The sequence below is a fragment of the Macaca nemestrina genome, chromosome 4 (genome assembly GCF_043159975.1).
Source record: "Macaca nemestrina isolate mMacNem1 chromosome 4, mMacNem.hap1, whole genome shotgun sequence".
Classification (NCBI taxonomy): Eukaryota; Metazoa; Chordata; class Mammalia; order Primates; family Cercopithecidae; genus Macaca; species Macaca nemestrina.
Window position 1 is genome coordinate 52,988,585 of NC_092128.1, and position 19,482 is coordinate 53,008,066.

The 19,482-nt window shown below is 38.5% G+C and overlaps 1 protein-coding gene across 2 annotated transcripts in view; it reads left to right on the forward strand.

The window, feature by feature from the left end:
• Window positions 1–1,325: 1,325 nt before the first annotated feature.
• The window catches only part of LOC105475322 (nicotinamide phosphoribosyltransferase), a 38,493-nt gene continuing 20,336 nt past the window's right edge, over window positions 1,326–19,482 (forward strand). The window contains exons 1-5 of one of the 2 annotated variants that reach the window (XM_024790884.2): window positions 1,326–1,471; window positions 2,033–2,186; window positions 9,749–9,905; window positions 11,875–11,978; window positions 14,246–14,374. In XM_024790884.2, coding sequence (XP_024646652.1) covers window positions 2,130–2,186; window positions 9,749–9,905; window positions 11,875–11,978; window positions 14,246–14,374 — 447 coding nt within the window. In that variant the 5' untranslated portion in view covers window positions 1,326–1,471; window positions 2,033–2,129. Of the gene's footprint in view, window positions 1,472–1,978; window positions 2,187–9,748; window positions 9,906–11,874; window positions 11,979–14,245; window positions 14,375–19,482 lie in introns of those variants that run through there. The other variant, XM_011730467.3, reaches the window with a different exon arrangement.

The window sequence follows — 19,482 nt, forward strand, 5'->3', positions numbered from 1 at the left end:
AATTCCAGGAAGCTAAACAAGTAAGAATTTGTACTATAAGTAAAGTAAGTTATATAAATTTTAAATGAAGGAAGAAACACCAAATTGAGGACAAAAATGATCTTTTTCCTTCTTTGAATTGTACTCCTTCAAGTAATATAAAAAGACCTCCCAAAATCAAATATTAAAAAATAATTTGTTTAGGCCGGGCGCGGTGGCTCAAATCTGTAATCCCAGCACTTTGGGAGGCCAAGGCGGGAGGATCATGAGGTCAGGAAATCAAGACCATCCTGGCTAACACAGTGAAATCCCATCTCTACCAAAAATACAAAACATTGGTCCGGCGTGGTGGCGGGCGCCTGTAGTCCTAGCTACTCGAGAAGCTGAAGCAGGAGCATGGTGTGAACCCGGGAGGCAGAGCTTGCAGTGAGTTGAGATCGCGCCACTGCACTCCAGCCTGAGCGAGAGCGCGAGGCTCTGTCTCAAAATAATAATAATTTGTTTAAATGCGTGTACAAATAATTTTCCCCAGTAAAACACAGGGAAGATCAACCAATAAATAAATAAGCCCTCTTGTTTCAAACCTCGTTGCTGAAAATAATTCTAAGTGTATTAGTATTTACTACATTGGTGAGTGCTTGGGGATACCTTCCACTTCCATGATCTTTGCCCTGTATTGTATCTACGTGTAGATGGACGTGATTGTCAAAAATAGGTACTGACTTCAAGACACAGTGTACACTGAAGTTGTCTTTATTAGAAGTCTCAGCCGTGCCTCCCGTTCCGAGATGAATCTCAATTCACAAGTTCCACTACCACCATCACCATCACTGCCACCAGATAGAATAAGACTTCTAATAACTTGAAAGACAAGTCTACAAAGATCCTGTAATCGTTTTCACTGTATCACTTTTTCCTGGCTACTTGTATCCGATAAAAACCTCATTTTATTTTTAAGCTATTAAACATGCGGACAAAGGGAATCTTCGTTTTATGCAAAAACGCAACCATGCATAATAACTGCGCAAGTCTTTCTTGGAATGGTCTGTATTTGGGTGAAGTCATCCGACGTCATTATACTTCTTTATTTGGGGGTTGTCAACTCGTTTTCCAGGATTTAAAGACTATAACGATGGTAAAAGTCAGTTTCGCACCCTGTCAAAGGCTTGGCCCGTTGCCTTTTCCTTCCCGGCAATACTCGGTTCAATTAGGTCTTGTCCTCTCATTGTCTGTGAGGACTGAATTCCATCCCCGCTATTCAACACAGGCTCTTTGCTCGGGGAAAGTCAAACCATCCCTCAAAGGATCAAAGAGCTCAGCCATAGACAGAGCCGCCGGAGGAAAGCGGAGTCGCTGCGTCAGATGAAAGGGGCCCCTCAGCCTCACTCCTCACCGCAGCTCCTGGGATCTTAAAGACAGGGTCAGGAGGATCAGGAGGGACAAGAGGGATGGAAGCGAAAGGCTGGATCCTTAATCCAGGCTGGAGACAAAGGTGAGTAACTGCGCGTGGTGGACGGGGAGATGGGGAGTAGGAGGCTCCTGGCCCTCCAGCCGGGTGGTGTGACTTCAGGAGGACTCAGAAAACCGGCCAGGACTGGGTAAGACGGAAGGTCCCAGGAGGGGCGGGCGAACCGGCTCCTCTGGGAGGGCCGAGGCTGAGAACGCCCCCTCCAGGCCCCGCCCTCCCGCGCCCGGGCCGGGAACTCGAACTCGGGCGAGCGCCCAGGTCACGCGCCGAGGCGGCCCCGCTGCCTCCAGCTTCCCGGGGCTGGCGTCTCGGAGGAAGAGCGCGTGCCTCACGTCCTCCTCCCCGCCCCGCCCCCTGCGCACTGCGCACGCGCGGCCGCGCCCCGCCCTTTCTCGGCCCCGCGAGGGTGATGGGGTGAGGGCGGGGGAACCGAGGTGGCGAGGCCTCCAGAGATCCCAGACTGCGAGCACGCGAGCTGCTGCCGCCGTCACCCGCGCCGCGTCACGGCTCCTGGGCCCGCCCTCCACTGACCCCTCCCCTCTCTCCGTTTCCCCCTCCTCTCCCCCTCCTCCTCCGACCGTGCAGTGACTTAAGCAACGGAGCGCGGTGAAGCCCATTTTTCTCCTTCCTCGCAGCCGCGCCGGGGAGTTCGCGGCGCGCGGCCCCTGCCCTCCGGCCCGAGATGAATGCTGCGGCAGAAGCCGAGTTCAACATCCTCCTGGCCACAGACTCCTACAAGGTAAAGCTCGGGGCGGGGGCAGGTGACGAGGAGCGGGGCGCGCTGGAGGCGAGCGCGCGGCTCGGGGGCGGGGGCGGCTGGGACTGGGGCTAGGGTCGCGGCGCGGGGAGGCCCGGGGGAGGCGCGGGCGGCGGCGGCGGCTGGGGCAGGTGAGGAGGCGCCGCAGTGGGCAGAAGGTGGCTGGAGGAGGATGGAGGGCTGGGCGGTGGAGGCGGGGCCTGGGGACGCGCGGCGGCGGGGGCGCGGCGGGGGGCTGAGGCGGGCCACAGCGGACTCCCGGGCTCCGGTGCTCGGGGCTTGGGCGTCGCCGGCGAGTGCACGCCCTCCCCTGAAGCGCGGCCTCTTGGCCTGGAGCTGGGACCAGTTAGGTAACGGCCCCGGGGACCCGCAGTGGAGAGTGAGCGGGGCTTTCCCCGCCGAGCCGGCCCGGCGCGCTCGCCCCTGGCTGGGCAGGTAAGTCTTCCAGGGGGCGAGGTGGGAGAAGTCCTGGCACGGGCGCCGGAGCAGCTGCGGTCCTCTGTCTGCTGCTCCGGCGCGGCGGACACTTGCCTGGCCCCAGTAGCCGTACTGGATTCCCCTATCCCACTCTGCCGGGTTCCGTTTCAAACTCCTTCGCACCTAGTGATTGCTCGTGCTCCTTATCCCTGGGTGTAGAGACCGACCTTCTCTTAACTGCTTTAGGGTCACTAGGATTTCTGTGAAAAGGAAAGTGAAACACGAGGATTTAAAGGAACTGTAGTTTTAACCCTAGAGAACTTGTGGAGAGGGAATGGCACAACGTTGCGTTCACATGCCCTTTGAACACTTTGCGTGGGTAGCTGCCACATTCAGTTGATAGGAAGCACGCGGTAGTAAAGGGAAGAGGTAAAGTAAATTTTAGTTGTGCAACATAGTGGTTTTGGAATACAGTGGTAAAACATAGTACTCTCATGTTTTTGTTTTGATTCTTTTTTTCCTTTGTTTTTAGCCCTCCTTTGATATTCCGAGAAAATATTTTAGAGAATTCCATTTTACTTAAATTTTGTCTGTTTCTTTCCAATCAGCTTAAAATGGTGTTTATATATTTAGATTGTTGAAATCGAGCCAAAATCCATCAACAAGTTGTCTTTTAGATGCAAGTTTAAAGTATTGCAAAATCCGAACACTATCAAGTATGATCCTTGATAACATTGTCAAGTGTACGTGATAATACCCTAACTATGGTCCTTTACTTGGTCCTAAAACCTCCTGTTGTGTTCTCTTGGTTCAATCATAGTGTTTTCAAAATTTTAAATAGTGATTTTAGAATAGCCTCATTCGTAGTTTTGTAGAATTTTTTTCTTAACTAAATCTAAAATGTCAGATTTTTTTTTTTTACATGTTAGCCAAATGTAAAGGGAGGTTGATTAGTCTAAATTTTAAAAACAAAGAGGAGTGCAACTTCCTTTCGTTTGCAGTTCCTCTAACCATTATACATAAGGAATGTAAAATTACTTTAACATCAGTTTTCTGGGGTGCTTTTAGTTAGAATAGTGAATTACCTTAAAGGTTTCTCATCTAGTGAGCCATACTTAATTGCACTATTAGAATTTGCACCTATTTAGTAAAGTTTACTTTTGAAGTAAACTTTCAAGTTAGGCTGGTATGTTTTATCTCCTTTATAATATGAAACTTCAGAATATTTTCATCTTAGATTTTTCATTTTTTTCCCCAAAAGTCACCTCTAGGGGATTCAATCAAGTTGATAACGTTTTATACCAGTGGCTTACCGCAGTATGCTGAAATAGATTGTGTATTCCACAGTCACATTTAAGTCTTAAGTTTCATTTCCCTTATGTTTTTAGGGGTCCTTATAACCTGTTTTACATTTATGTCTTTTTATCTAGCCAAAAGAACAAAAATTATAATCTTGAGGTTAGGAGTAATGAAACTTACTTAGAAATTACATGAGAATGTTACATATCCTTATCAGTGCTTACAAACTATTGGCCAAAATTGGGAACTCTAGTAGTTTTAAATGTGTTGATGAAGAGAGCAAAATATTGTTGATTTCATCTAAAACTGAAGGAAGAATAATTGATTGCCTAAGCACTACAAAAGTTATTTTGCGAGTAGATGGTATGGTAGCCAAGCACATGACAATGGGAATTTTGTTTTGTCTTGTATCCTGTCAAGAGAGTCCAGAACAATTTGGACCAAAGGAGCATTTGAAGTATATACATTCACTTCTGTAACCTCATACTTTATTGTATATAGGAAGGAATTAAGGACACAGACAAATGTAGTTCCTCTGTTTTCATCCTGGTTCTTGTTTAAACCGCATTACCCATTAGTTAGGAAATGTGCTGTCCTGTGTAGGTTGCTTCTCAAAGGGTCATCTGTAAGCTGGTTATCTAGAATTCAGCATAGTTTTAACCACTCATTTAATAAATATTGGTCACCTATTGGGTATTATAAAAGAAGACAAAGATAAGTAGTATTTTGAAATCCAGGATGGAGGGAAGTTGATTTCATAGAAATTTCAAAGAGATGTGCAATTTATATTTGGTGATTAGGAATTCAAGGCACCTTTTATTCAAAAAAAGAAAATTTTGCTTCCTCCAACGGCCGAATAACAAATTTTTGTCGCTTGTCCTTCACTGCTTCTGAACGGATGCTTCGGTATTGTCACAGTGGCTCCCGAGGCAACCTGAGCCTCATGAGTGGGGTACTGTTGCAGCTTGTACTCCAGAGACTATGCTTTCATAAAGATATATGTGACATTGTCCATTTATTTAATTTTTCCATTGTTTTATGTTATAAATTATAGGAAAAACTTGAGCAACATAAATAAAATATATATAAATGAATATACTTCATAGGGAGATTAATTTAGGTCATTAATTAAGCGGTGTTCTCATTGTGAGGTAATGAAATCTGGTTTAAAGGTGTGGCAAAAGAGATACAAGTCATTAGAAACTCAATGCAAGAGGTTTTAAGGGAAGAGGCAATATGATTATAGGTGGTTTTACAATTTCTCTCCTTCCCCAAATAATATAACCCAAAATCCTTAAGTCATATTTATGAGTGAGTATTGCTTCAAAGCCAAATAGCAGTGAATTATTTTTGGGGGCAACAGATTTCCAGGGCTTAAGAAATCTTAAATAATACTGAAAAGAAGACTGGGTTGCGGTTTTTGCTGTTTGTAGCACATTGGCTTTGAAGCAGCAGTAAGTCTTAGCCAGTGTTGGGCAGAGTGTATCCTCTTCTGATTGCCCTTAGATATTATATAGCTAACATAACTTGCCCTGTGACCTTGGGTATGTTATCCCATGTGATCTTACATATACAGCTCATTTTTTAAATGTTGGCTTGTGATTTTTTTAGCAGTTAAAAGTATAACTGAAAAAGTAAGGTAGTAGTACTTGCATTTGATCATGTGATCCCATCGTGGGAGGAAAGATCTTCAAATCAACTCTAAGACATCAAATCAGCCCTGTGGAACATCTAGAGAAGCATCTAGAGAAAACTAGGCTTTCTTCTCCCAAAAGGATTCTGTTCAACTAAAATATATGTGTCATATCTCATACCTTTTTTTTTAAACTGTCATACTTGGAACAAGGATATTTAGCCTTGGGAATAGAATTTTTTGATACACTTGGTTGGCCAGCACTCCTTAATGGAAAAAGCTGTCTATTATTTGACTTAGGGCTAGACCCTTTTTGTTTTAGACATTAAAATAATACCAGTTATTGTTATTTAGTATGTAATAATTTTTAGAAGTTTATCCTTTCATGAAGTAAATTAATCACACAACTAGAGAGTTATGTTAAAATAACTACATTTTTCTGTGTGTGCCTGTTCTTTTTTTTTTTTTTTTTTGAGATGGAGTCTCACTCTGTTGCCCAGGCTGGAGTGCAGTGGTGCAATCTCAGCTGACTACAACCTCCACCTCCCGAGTTCAAGCGATTCTCCTGCCTCAGCCTCCTGAGTAGCTGGGACTAAAAGCACGTGCCACCACACCTGGCTAGTTTTTTGTATTTTTAGTAGAGACAGGGTTTCACCGTGTTAGCCAGGATGGTCTCAATCTCCCGACCTCATGATCCACCTGTCTTGGCCTCCCAAAGTGCTGGGATTACAGGCATGAGCCACCGTGCCCGGCCAGTTCTTTACCACATATATATTGATGTTCAGGTGGTCTTTTAGCAGCAGGAGGGCCATGCCAGTTTAGGAAGCATTTTCACTGGTAAGGTTTGCTAGGATCTTATTAGGTATTTTGTTTTGTTTACATCTGCTGAATAATTTTGTATTTATTGCAGAACCATTTTCTTTAGTAATAGAAGTCAAGTCAGTGCTAAAAAGTTAACATGATTTAAGAGCTTTCTTTTTGTGTTTACTTTAGAATACTATGAAACTTTTTGTTGGTATTACTTAACATTTAAAATTCAGCACTTCATTTCCCTACCATTTGACAGCCTTCCCCATCTCCATAAATGGCACTATTATTAATGCAGTTGCTCAAACCAAAAATGTAGGATGTATTAATTCTTCCCCCTCATTATGTTCCACATCCAATTTACCAGCCTAGTTCCCCTTTACCTCCAAAAACACTGGGCGAATTCTCCTATCTAACCTAATAGCCCCTAACTCCTGCACTCTTTAGTCACCCTATAATCCATTCTTATCCACCCCACCACCAGGCTGATCCTTTTAAAAGGTGAATCATGTCATATTCACCCCAGCTTAAAGCATAATGGCTTTCCATTGCACTTGGCATAAAATCCAGGCTCCTTGGGGTAGCCTGTAAGCCTTACATGATCTCATTTCTGCCTACCTCTGACCTTATTGTGTACTTACTGTCCCCACCCTGCCACCATACTTTTAAGTACCTACCACACTGGCCTGCCTTCTGTTCTGTCCCTTATGCCAAAGCATTTCCTGTCCCCTTGTCATTTAGGTCTTGCTCATATGTCACCTTCTCAAAGAAGTCTTCTTGGTCCCCTCTAGCCCATCATTCTCTTACATTTTCATAGCATCTATCTTGATCTGAAATTACTTGGTTTATGTATTTTTTTTCTTCCTTCTTCAGCACTTATTAGTCCTGTGAAAATAGAGACCATGTCAGTCTGTTTTCTTTCTCATCCTCGGTGTCTGAAGTAGGTACAGAATATGTATTTGTGAATGAAGTATTTATAAAATAACAGTTGATTTGAATTTATGCTATATTATTCCATGTTCTGGTGAAGATTCAAAATGGCCTGTTTAGGAGAAAGTGAAATGAAGAGGACAGTAAACTAGCAAAACTAGAATCATTATAAATCCTTTTGAGTATATTGTTAGAAATATTTTCTTAAAAAGCTCTGCTTTAAAAACATTTTCCCATTAAACAACATGTACATATGCCTCTATAAGTAGACCTAAACATGCTCTGTATTCTTTTGTAAACTTGTTAAGTGTTAGTAGATGGTTAATAAATGGTGTTTCTTGGCTAATTATCTGCAAGTTTGCCTAGATAACTTAGATTCGTTGGCTATATTCTAAAACAATACTCTTAAGGTTCTCCAAAGATTTTTAGAGTTCATACTTTGTTTCTAATGAAGCAGTTTAGACAGTTTTGTATTTTAAATATTTGTTTTCAGAAAAGGCATTCTAAGTAAAGGTAGGTTTTAAAGTACTGTAATTAGAGAACATAGCGGAAGCTTTAAAATTGTAAATATTTAATTATTGTCCAGAATTGGAGCTGTATTTGTATAAAGGAAAATTTTTAGTATACTTTTAGACGGAGTTATGGAGCTAAATAGCTTAGAGACATTTCCATTTAGATTTGACTCTTCATTTTCTCAGAAAAAGAAAATAACTTGCCTTCTAGTAATTTTAAATCTGATATAGAATGCACCATTAAGTATCTGAACAGTAAGGGTCAAACTATTGAGAAATAAAACTATGAATCAGACTTAGAAACTTGTGCTATAAGATCCACACCTTTTTTCAAGTTTTACTTCATCATGTGTGCTTTTCTTCTACCTCACTACTTAGTCCCACTAAAGAAGTTGGAGTTATTTACATTGTAAACTGGATATTTTAATTTTTAGATACATCTTGGGTGTGTTTTTAGGTAGAGGTGTCTTTTTCTTCAGTTTCATAAGTAGTTGAAGTAGTGGTCATATTTATTACTACAGACTCATTCGTAAATATATTTGTTTTTGCATTTTAGTGAATTGACATAAATTTCATTGCTGTAGATTCTGTATTAGCTATCTTGCTTAGCTACTTCTTAAATTTTATTAAAGTGGGATCAGCCCCTGGATTCTAACCTTAATAAGCCCTGACATATACTTCTAGGTTTTGATGAGACTTCCCTGTACCTTTTAGTATATTGCTATCTATTATACCTGAGGAAAACAGAAAGCTCCTGGTCTCCTGCTTGACTTAAACTCTCAGATCACCTGTTACTATAAAGATTTACCTCCAAGGTTGTCTGTGTGCTGCATTAGGGGCTGTTTTTGTAGAATTGCAAGTATGCTACCATTGGCAAGGAAACAGCACATTCATTCAGAAACATCAATGGGAATATATTCGTCTTAGGATTCTTGTACTAAGCTATGAAGATTCTTGAGGATAGAGCCAAGTTTTACTGAGATTGAGACTGTGTACCCAAAGACAGCATTGACTTTCCTAAACTTGAGATCAAAGCTAAACAGGAAAAATGGTTTATGTTCACAGTGATCACTCATGAAAAATGGTCTGCAAAGATTTATTCCACCATTGCCATGATTCACCCTATACCTTAAGGCACTATTATTCTTAGTCTTGAAATTGGGAAAATACACATTATTCTTCCACTTTATTTTTTATTGGTAAAATGTTTTAATATGGTTAAAACATGGAAATAAATTCAAAGTATAATGAACACTCACTTTTTGCTTTTTCTTAAAACAAAAGCAGAGAAATTTTTTACGTAGTGGCTCTTACCCAAGTTCATGGAAAAGAATTTTGTGCTTAAGGAAGACCTCTTCATATTTTAAACTCACAAGGATTTGATGTTTCATTGTATAAGAATTTATTTTCCAATTAGGTGGGTGATTTGAGAAAAAGAGATTACAAAACAGGATTTTTTTTCCTTTGCTGCCGCTGCTGTTGCTGTCATCCAGGTTTTCATAGTGTCACTATATACAAGTAAGGTAGTCATGATAAGTCATTGACTTTTGGAACATATTGCATTGAGATATTAATAGTACCAAATTCTGCTGTCTTTCAGTTCATTCTTTTGCCCATTAGGCAGCTGCTTCTCTCTCTCTTCGCCTGAATGAAGGGACTATTCCCCAAAACCAAATGAAATACTTTTCCAACCTAGAGGCCTTGTAGTAGGTTTAATGTGCTTGTATGTAAGATTTAATGCTCTCCTGTGGTTTTTAAGATACTGAACTATGAAAATATCTTAGTAAGATACTTATTTTTTGTTTGATATAGCCAGGGAAAGAAACTGGTTAATAGCAAACAAGAAGTATAGTTTCTCTGGTTTTGGAGTAACTTCAAGCCTTTTCTGTTGTGATTTATAGTCTGCTCATCGGTGTTTTCTAACAGAAGTGTTTTTCTTTACATAGGTTACTCACTATAAACAGTATCCACCCAACACAAGCAAAGTTTATTCCTACTTTGAATGCCGTGAAAAGAAGACAGAAAACTCCAAATTAAGGAAGGTGAAATACGAGGAAACAGTATTTTATGGGTTGCAGTACATTCTTAATAAGTACTTAAAAGGTACTACTTTTCCTAGTATATTTTAAACACTGCTTATTACTCTAACAAATCTGTTAATTTGGATGCATTAAATCTTATAATTTGGTGTGTTTGTGTTTGATGTTCTAAGTATGAGAAAAGTTTTCTGAAATAAAAGGTTTTTTGTTTTTTTGGAAACCGAGTTTTGCTCTTGTTGCCCAGGCTAGAGTGCAATGGCACAGTCTCAGCTCACTGCAACCTCCACCTCGTGGATTCAAGCAATTCTCCTGCCTCAGCCTCCCGAGTAGCTGGGATTACAGTCATGCCCCTCCACACCCAGCTAATTTTGTATTTTTAGTAGAGATGGGGTTTCTCCATGTTGGTTAGGCTGGTCTTGATCTTCCGACCTCAGGTGATCCACCCGTCTCCACCTCCCAAAGTGCTGTGATTACAGGCGTGAGCCACCGTGCCTGGCCGAAATAAAAGTTTTGAAATGAGTTTAGAAAAGTCGGTAATTTTTGGAGGCTAATCTGGTTTCTTATACTTTAGTTATTAATTCAAAGTAAAGGATTTGTTACTGAACTGGAAACTCCTTTTGAATTATGGTAGCAATCATAATTAGAATGTTTTTATATTAGCCAGTTTCTTTAAAAAACCCATTTTTAAAAACTACCTGTGTCCCTGGACTTAGTTGCAAATGCATATTAAAACAAAAATCCCCCAAACAATTTCTGTGCTTTCTTATTTGAAAGGCCATTTCTAATCCATTTTTGTAATGGTGTTTCTAGGGGGAAAACAGTTCCCAAACACATTATACATGTTGGAAAAGTTTATCTCTAACCTTTTGAATTAAACATAATTTCAGAATTGAATACAGAGTAAGCTGAATTTTAGGCAAATAACTCTTTTCTATAATATTGACTCTTTTAAGATTAGGCAGTTCAGATAGTCTTATACTACTGAAAACCTAGCTAGATATCAGAAGTAATTATTAGTGGCAAGAATACCAAAGTTAATACAAAAGTTTTTTTGTTTTGTTTTTTTTAGACAGGGTCTCACTCAGTCACCCAGGCTGGAGTGCGGTGGCGCAATCTTGGCTGTCTGCAGCCTCCGTCTCCCAGGCTCCAGCGATCCTCCCTGCTCGGCCTCTCAAGTAACTGGGACCACAGGCTCACACCACCATGCCTGGCTACTTTTTGTATTTTTTGTAGAGAAAATGTACTTTTTGTACATTTTCACCATGTGGGCCAGGCTCCTCTCAGACTTTTGAGTTCTCAAGTGATCTGCCTGCCTTGGCCTCCCAAAATGCTGGGATTACAGACATGAGCCACCATGCCTGGCCCCAAGATGTTTCAAATGAGTTTACTAGTTAACTTGTATTAAGTTACCAGAGACTGATAGCACACTTTAATTTAGCCATACAACTTAAGAACTTTGTAAAATATTATTATTAATTATAACTAAAATGTATTGATTACCTATTCTAGGCCAGCATTATTGTAAGTGGTTCATATGTCTTAACTCATTTTGTTCTCACAACCATCATATAAGTGGGTACTCGACTTTATCCTCATTTACGGATAAGAAAAGTTAATTAAAAGTGTGTTGTTTGTGGGGGCAAACATTTAGTAATCGTGGAAATTACTGGCTTATCAACCCTGAAGATGCCACATTCTTTACGAACGAAGTGAGAAGGTTCATTTGGATGTATGAAAAGTACCAAAATTAATCGAGAGAAAAAATTAATATAATTTTTAAAAGCTATGCAAGTAATAGTGTTTTCTATTACACATCTGCTTTTACAATAAATTAACATTTATACTTTGAGTGATTAGAAGTACAAACTCCTTTTCTGACTCTGCTGTTGATTCTGGGTGAGTCATTTAACCTCTTAGTTGTATTTTTAATCCATAGAATGGGTGAAATAGCCAAAGTTATTAATTCTATGACAGTTCAGCAACTCACAGAATGCACCTTTAGAAATGTAAACAGGACGTGTATATTCTTTTAGGTAAAGTAGTAACCAAAGAGAAAATCCAGGAAGCCAAAGAGGTCTACAAAGAACATTTCCAAGATGATGTCTTTAATGAAAAGGGATGGAACTACATTCTTGAGGTAAAAGATGGTTTCATGTTTTGGTCTGTTTTGGTTTTTCTTTTAGTTCAAAACTTCTTGCAAAAGAATTTGTTTCTGTTTTTTGTGTTTTTTTTGGTTTGTTTTTTTTTTTTGAGACAAAGTCTCACTCTGTCACCCAGGCTGGAGTGCAGTGTGGCACAGTCTTGGCTCACTGCAACCTCCGCTTCCTAGGTTCAAGCTATTCTGCTGCCGTAGCCTCCTGAGTAGCTGGGACTACAGGCACACACCACCACACCTGGCTAATTTTTGTATTTTTAGTAGAGATGGGGTTTTACCATGTTGGCCAGGCTGGTCGCGAACTCCTGACTTCAAGTAATCTGCCCACCTTGGCCTCCCAAAGTGCTGGGATTACAGGTGTGAGCCACTATCCCCAGCCAGAATTGAATAGGAGATTAGAGTATCATTACAGTTCTTTTTTGTTTGTGATCTGAATATAATGACTATTTTAGACATCCTTTTGAAAAGTTAAGGTTGACATGTTATCCCTCTCCCCAGATTCCCCATGTTACATCATTAGCATATAGAATCTACAGCAAGTCTAATTAATAAAAATGAATTATAACTTAACATTTTTGAGAAAGAATTCATTCTTGAAAATACACTATAGGTAGGAAAGAGCATGGTTATTTGGCAGTTTCAAAATGTAGGTCTGTTTTCTTGACTGAAAATAGATGCTGTGAGTCTATCACTACACACAGTTCTGGGAAGTTTCTCACTGAATAGTGAGAATGGCTTGGTGCTGATCCACAAAGTTGATTTTTAGTAGTCTTGACTGTATTATATTTATATCTAGTATGTTTGAATTTATTGCTTAGATATCAAGGCACTCAAAGACATGGTAATATAATTATAAGAGTTGAATATCCCGTGGTGGTTTCCTTTTATTACAGTGATCAGTTGGGAACGGAATCTATTGGTGTATCTTGATGTCGAGTGTTACTTTAAGTCTCACAAATGAAAGTTTCTTACATTGAACAGACTGTCAAACATAGAATAATTAGAAATACTTTAACTTTCATGCCTATATGACAATACTGAGCTATACTATTTGGTACTTATGGGTCTTGAAAAAGCCAGGTAAGCACTCTGTGCTGCACTTTCCCCGAATCTTAAATAAGGTCAGTAGAATCTGTGAGCTATCACCTGCACTTGCTCCATTTCTCTTCTATGAGGTTTGTTGTAAGCATAAGTACAGTAATAAGTTTACGTGCTATGCTTATTACTATACTGTCCAGTGGCCAGGGCTGTAAGTCGTTTGATTATATGATCAGAAAATCTTGGGGAACTAAAGGTTCTCTAGAGATAATGTGGTCTAACCCCATTTTACAAACAGAATCTGAGACCTAGAGATGGCAAGTAACTTGCCCAAGGTCTCCCCAGTGCTTTTGAGTCCAAACTAGAACCTGTAGGGCAATGTTCTTTTTGCTATACACTGTGCCTCCAGTGCTTCTTTTAAACAGATTTTTCTTTTATTTAATTACCTTGTCCCAAATCACATAAATAAATTATCAGGATTTCTGAAGCAGCTTGCCTTCCTAGTGAATAGTTAGGTACAGCTTTTAGCTTTAAAAGGGAGGCACAGTGTCACATAACAAATAATCTTCAGCCTAATTTTTAATTTTGGAGGCAATTATTGCATTAAGAGGAAGTCAGTTAAGTCAGACTTGAGTGTTAATTGCCAAGATTCTGCGTTTGGTCTGTCTCATAGTTTCATATCCACCACCAGAATAAAGAGGGAACCTATTTTGTTTCTTCTGCAGGGATTTCCCTAGCTCTCCTTCTCTCTCGTTTTGTTTTCTTTTGTTCTTTAATAGCCGTCCTTTATCTTTTAGTCTGCAGCCTTTATTTTGTGAAAATGACGAATTTAAAATAAAGGTAGTGTTCTTGGAATACTTTTAGAATATGTTGGAATAAACGCATCCTTTTTCGTTTTCTGAAAGAGCAGGGAAAAAGCAACAGTTTTGTTTTGATCAGTTTGGAATTTTCTGTCACTTGTAGTGATAAATGTTCTTAGCAGAAGCACATGTCATCATTAAACTTAACAATTAATATCAGTACCTATGTTAATAATTTTAACTAGTTTTTAGAAGGATAAGGACATTCTGACTAGATTACGGTAACATCTACAATTGCAATTTCAATGACAGTAAATTTAGATTCTATAAAATGTAAAGAACCTTTAGTAAAACAGCAGGTAATTGAGTGTCATCTGTTGAATAAATAAATTTATCATTTTCTCCTGCCAGAAATATGATGGGCATCTTCCAATAGAAGTAAAAGCTGTTCCTGAGGGCTCTGTCATTCCCAGAGGAAATGTTCTCTTCACGGTGGAAAACACAGATCCAGAGTGTTACTGGCTTACAAATTGGATTGAGGTAAATTGCTTTTTTGTTTTTTTAATTCTTATTTAACATTAATTGAATAAAGACCATTGAACTGAGATTACAGTTTAGAATTTGTTACTAATAAAGCTATATATATAATCTCCTATAATTTACTTAACCTTTCCAGGCTTCAATTTCCTCATCTATAAAATGACAGACTAATCTTTAAGGTTTCTTCTAGTAGAATAGAATGTTCTGAGATTTTGTTTAAATCAAATTATTGAGAGTGATTGTTTTCAAAACTTAGTTGGCTTAAAACTTATCCTTTCATCTAATTCATTGCCATTTTAAATGTGTATTATCTTAGAGCAAACTTATAACAGCATTTCTAATAACTTACAACATTCAATGAATGATAAATGTTCAAGTTAGACTAAAGGAACTTTGTTCCGACTTTTAGTAACTACTTTCTTCATTTTTCTCGAATCAGTTTAGGTCCTGGGATCTACCATCTGTTACTTTTCAGTGTCTCATCTAAATATAAACAAGAGTTGCTATTCATATTGTTTAATTTCTCAGGAAGGGTACATTTTGGGCTTCGGGTTTATACTGCAAGCCTTTTTTTGTTTTTCTTGTATGTATACCTAAGTAGTCATATATTTTCACATGGTCAGAGTTTTGATAATAATACTCTACTTGACTTCTGAACAGTTTAATCATAGATTTAATCTGTGAGAGGAAATATACCCTCGAAAGTAACTATAGAAATAACACCTTACTATCTGGTGGCATTTACTTAGTTCTTAGAACTGACTAATTAGTTTGTTGGTTAAAGTAATTTGCTATTTGCTATTATATTGTAAAATAGTACATTTGAGGCTCACTTAAAAAATTGAAAAAACATTGAAATATAAGAGGTCCAAGAATATGTTTGAAACACATTTTGCTAAGTTGACAGAAAATTAATAGACTTTTGATGGGCCATTAACTAATAATAGACTAAAAAAAAAATAGGTACAGTTAAATAAAGGGTTTAAATAGTCTATACCATATACTAAAACTATTAGCTGTGAACCGTAAAAGAGAATATATTTTACTGGTTTCTGTAGAGCTGTAAATAGTGTTTGTACTGGCAAATATTTGATTTTGAGGGGATGGTGTTACAAAAACACAAGAGTAGAAGAGTTGTGCATGTCATCTAGGCTAGCCTTTTACCTTAAATGCCAAAGATCCCAACCAGGTAAACCTAACTTAGAAAATTTGTCTGGCCGGGCGCGGTGGCTCAAGCCTGTAATCCCAGCACTTTGGGAGGCCGAGACGGGCGGATCACGAGGTCAGGAGATCGAGACCATCCTGGCTAACACGGTGAAACCCCGTCTCTACTAAAAATACAAAAACTTAGCCGGGCGAGGTGGCAGGCGCCTGTAGTCCCAGCTACTCGGGAGGCTGAGGCAGGAGAATGGCGTGAACCCGGGAGGCGGAGCTTGCAGTGAGCTGAGATCCGGCCACTGCACTCCAGCCTGGGGGACAGAGCGAGACTCCGTCTCAAAAAAAAAAAAAAAAAAAAAAGAAAATTTGTCATCTATGGATTAACCTTTTTCATATTGTTCTTTTTAGTTGTCTGACTGGGGATTTAGTCAGTAAGTACTCTTCCTTATGTCTAATTAAACTTTCCTAAAGCAGATATTTATGGAAGTAGAGAATTAGATATCATTTCACCTTGCTTCCTTGTACAGTTTTCTTTGGTCTTAAAAGTAAATTTTTTAAAATAAAATTTTTAAAACATTTAAATAAATTTTTAATAAAAAACTTATTTTTGGTGTATCCAACTAGGAAACCATAAAGTAAAAAAAAAAAAAAAATCAATTATTTTAAAGCAGTTTACCAAATATATAAATATTTTTAAAAGTTATTAAACATAAATCTAGTATGGGACTGTTCGATACTGTTTTTTTAGTAGTACATAGACCCTTGCTTTTTTTTGCTTATAACCTGAAACAATTTATATTGAGTTTACCTTTTTTATACTAATATATATTAAGTTATTTCCGTCCTAAATAGGCATTTATAGCTAAAGCATAAAAACTTATAGTCTGATACTGTCTATCCCTTATTGTAGTTTCTGACAGATCTTATTTTTTAAAATGTGTTTATTCTGCATATCAGATCTCCAGAATAGACTTCTTCATAGATATTTTGCATCTCTTGTGGGGACAGAGGAAATTCATCCTACTCTTATCAATCCCCAACCTTAAGTTTACCACCTTGTATTTGAAATCTGTTCCCATCCCCAACAAACTTGTTATTTTCAAATTTGAAAATATTCTTTAAACAGATCTTGATTTAAAACATTTTCAGTAATAGCATCAAATAGTATTTCTTTCAGTTTTCTTTCCCACTGTATTTTCAGTTATTAATAACTATTGATTGTTATTCACCTGTTAGTAGCACACAGAATTCTAAAATACTGAAATTGAGTTGCTTTATTTCAATATTGGTGCCAGAAGAAACCTTAGTCCTCTCACATTTCATAACAATTTTAAGAGCACCTAGGAGTTCTGCAGAGGTGTCTCAGGCTTACAAGGGGGCTGAGGAACCAGCATAGTGGGCTAAACTTATCCCTTTCTTCCACCAAAAAGCAAAACAAGACCTTTCTACTATTAAGAAGAAAAGGAAAGTTGATTTTAAAAACGATTATACTGACCAAATGTCATTTCACAGATGGGGAAATTGCGTCCTGAGAGATGGACTGGTGAACAGAGTAGGTGCAGTGCCCTTTCTGCTGTACCATCCCATTTCTCATTCTTTAAAGCCTTTATCCTGCATCCTGCATGGTAGCATTGTAATAACACTTCCGGAAAGAAATTTACAGGTTTACTTCCTTTAGTCTTAGTTTCAACTAATAATTTTGATTTGTGTGGGCAAATTGCTATTTTGGAAAAGTTTCCAACAAGGCCTACTTTATTAGACCTTGGATTAACCCAAACTAACTTGCCTTTTTTTCCCTTGCTTACACCTACAGTGATCTTTTTAAAAGGGGAGTGATTTTATTAAGAGTATAATTTAAGCTGATTTTGTTGGACTATGGAAAGGAAACGGTGATGTGAAGGATCACTGTGTCTCATAGTTATTTCTCTCCTTCCCTGGCATTTTTCGAGGGGTAAGGTCAATCTTCTACCTTTATAACTCAACTAGAGTTTTTCACATTATGTTTTATATCTTTCTCATACTCCTAGATAATATCAGTATTTGAGTTGAATTAAATGTAAGAGCTGATTGACTTAAATTCAACAAGTGAATATTGATTTAAGTACCAGCTGTGTACCCAAAAAAATGCTGGGCACAGAAGTTAGAGTAAGATGTCTCACTTAAAGGGCCTTTGAGGGAGAGGTGACGATTCATTCTGAACTAATCACTAATATCATTAAGAATTAGTGCAAGTTGGCAGCAGAAAATAGGTAATTCTGTCTAAAGGAATTATGAAATGGAAAATAAGCTTTTAATAAGGAGAAGGCACAGTGTTCTTAGGATGACAAATAGTCCTATGGGGACTGCAGCATAAAAGTGAAAAATGTAGAAGATAAACCTTATAGATGGTAAACAAGGCAAGATTCTGGAAGATTCTCAAATTCTGTATGAATCAGCTCCACCCCTGCCCCATGGACAGTAGATGACTGTTAAAGGCTTTTAAGGAAAGATGCAACCTAAAAAAAAAAAAAAAAAAAAAATTTATTTTAGAATGATAACCAGTGGCAATATGAGGAATAATTAGAGAGGCTAAAGATTAAAGGTAGGATAATCATGGGCCTTGGCAGTGGAATTGAAAGAGTAATTTCAGAAGCAGAATGGTCAGATGTTGGAGGTGATTGGTTATAGAGTTTAAGAATTGTACCAATTTTCTATTGTGTAACAAACTACCCCAAAACTTAATGGCTTAAAACAACTGTTATTTCTCCTGATTCTGTGGTTGACTGGATGATCGTCTGTTGGTCTTGCTTAGACATACGCATGTGCATTTAGCTAAGGGTTCAGCCAGGGCTGGACAGTCTAATGGCCTCATTCCCGTGTCTGGGGCCTCAGCTCAGATAGCTGGGACTACCAGGTCTCACTCCGTAAGAGGCTTCTTCAGAGCATGGTAGTCTTGGGGTTCTCAGAGAATGAGAGTAGAAGCTGCAAAACATCTTGAAACTGGGGCTTGGGAGTCACACATGACTTTCTCCACATTCTGTTTGTCAAAAGCCAGTCATAAGGGCAGCACAGAATCAAGAGATAAGAAAGTAGATTCCATCTCTTGAGAAGAGCTGCAAAGGCCATATTTAATCAGTCACAGGAGTCTAATGCTACAGGGTTTTTTAAAAAGGTGACTAGATTGGCAAGTTCAAGGTTAATCTTTTTGTTTTATTTATGTATCACTTAGCTGGTATTCAGTAAAAGCTTGCTTTGTAAAATTTAGTTAATAAATATCTTTTTGGTTCAGCACAGACATCTTAGCAGCTCTTTTTCAAACAGATTTGAAGCTGCTTCTAATGACATACTATCTGGTTTATAAAATGAAAATAGAAAATTATGATCTTAGAATGAAGAAGTGAATTTCTAACCCATGATAATTATTATGGTTGCTGCGATTAGACAAACTTTTCTGTGGAGCTTCCTGACAACCAAGAAAAAAGGGGAAATCAAGGAACTGTTCTCATCAGAAAGTAGGAACCCAACAATTCTTTCAGTTTTCTCTTTTGGGAACTTAATAGTCACTGAATTACAAAGTAGACAGTGACCTTGATTATACAACATAAGCAGAAGTGTTTCCTGTAACTTACATAAGTATTTTATCAAATACTTATATATTTGATAAAAGCTAAGCACATAACCATAACTCAGTAGATAGAATTTTCTAGTAGTAAGCTAAAGTGCCTCAAGTATATAATTTAGTTGTCATATTGAATCCAAGGGAAAATTAGATCTGAGACTACCTTGAGGAGTAAATGAACAACTGCTTTAGACCAATACTAATCAAAATGCAGTCCACGGACCAGTGCTGGTCCATGCCCTGTTTGATCCAAGTCCGCATTAAGTACAGAAATGAAGAGTAAGCATTTAGAAACTTGGGGCAATTTGACATTGCCTCAACATCCAAGTTTCAGTGTACTTTATAAACTGTT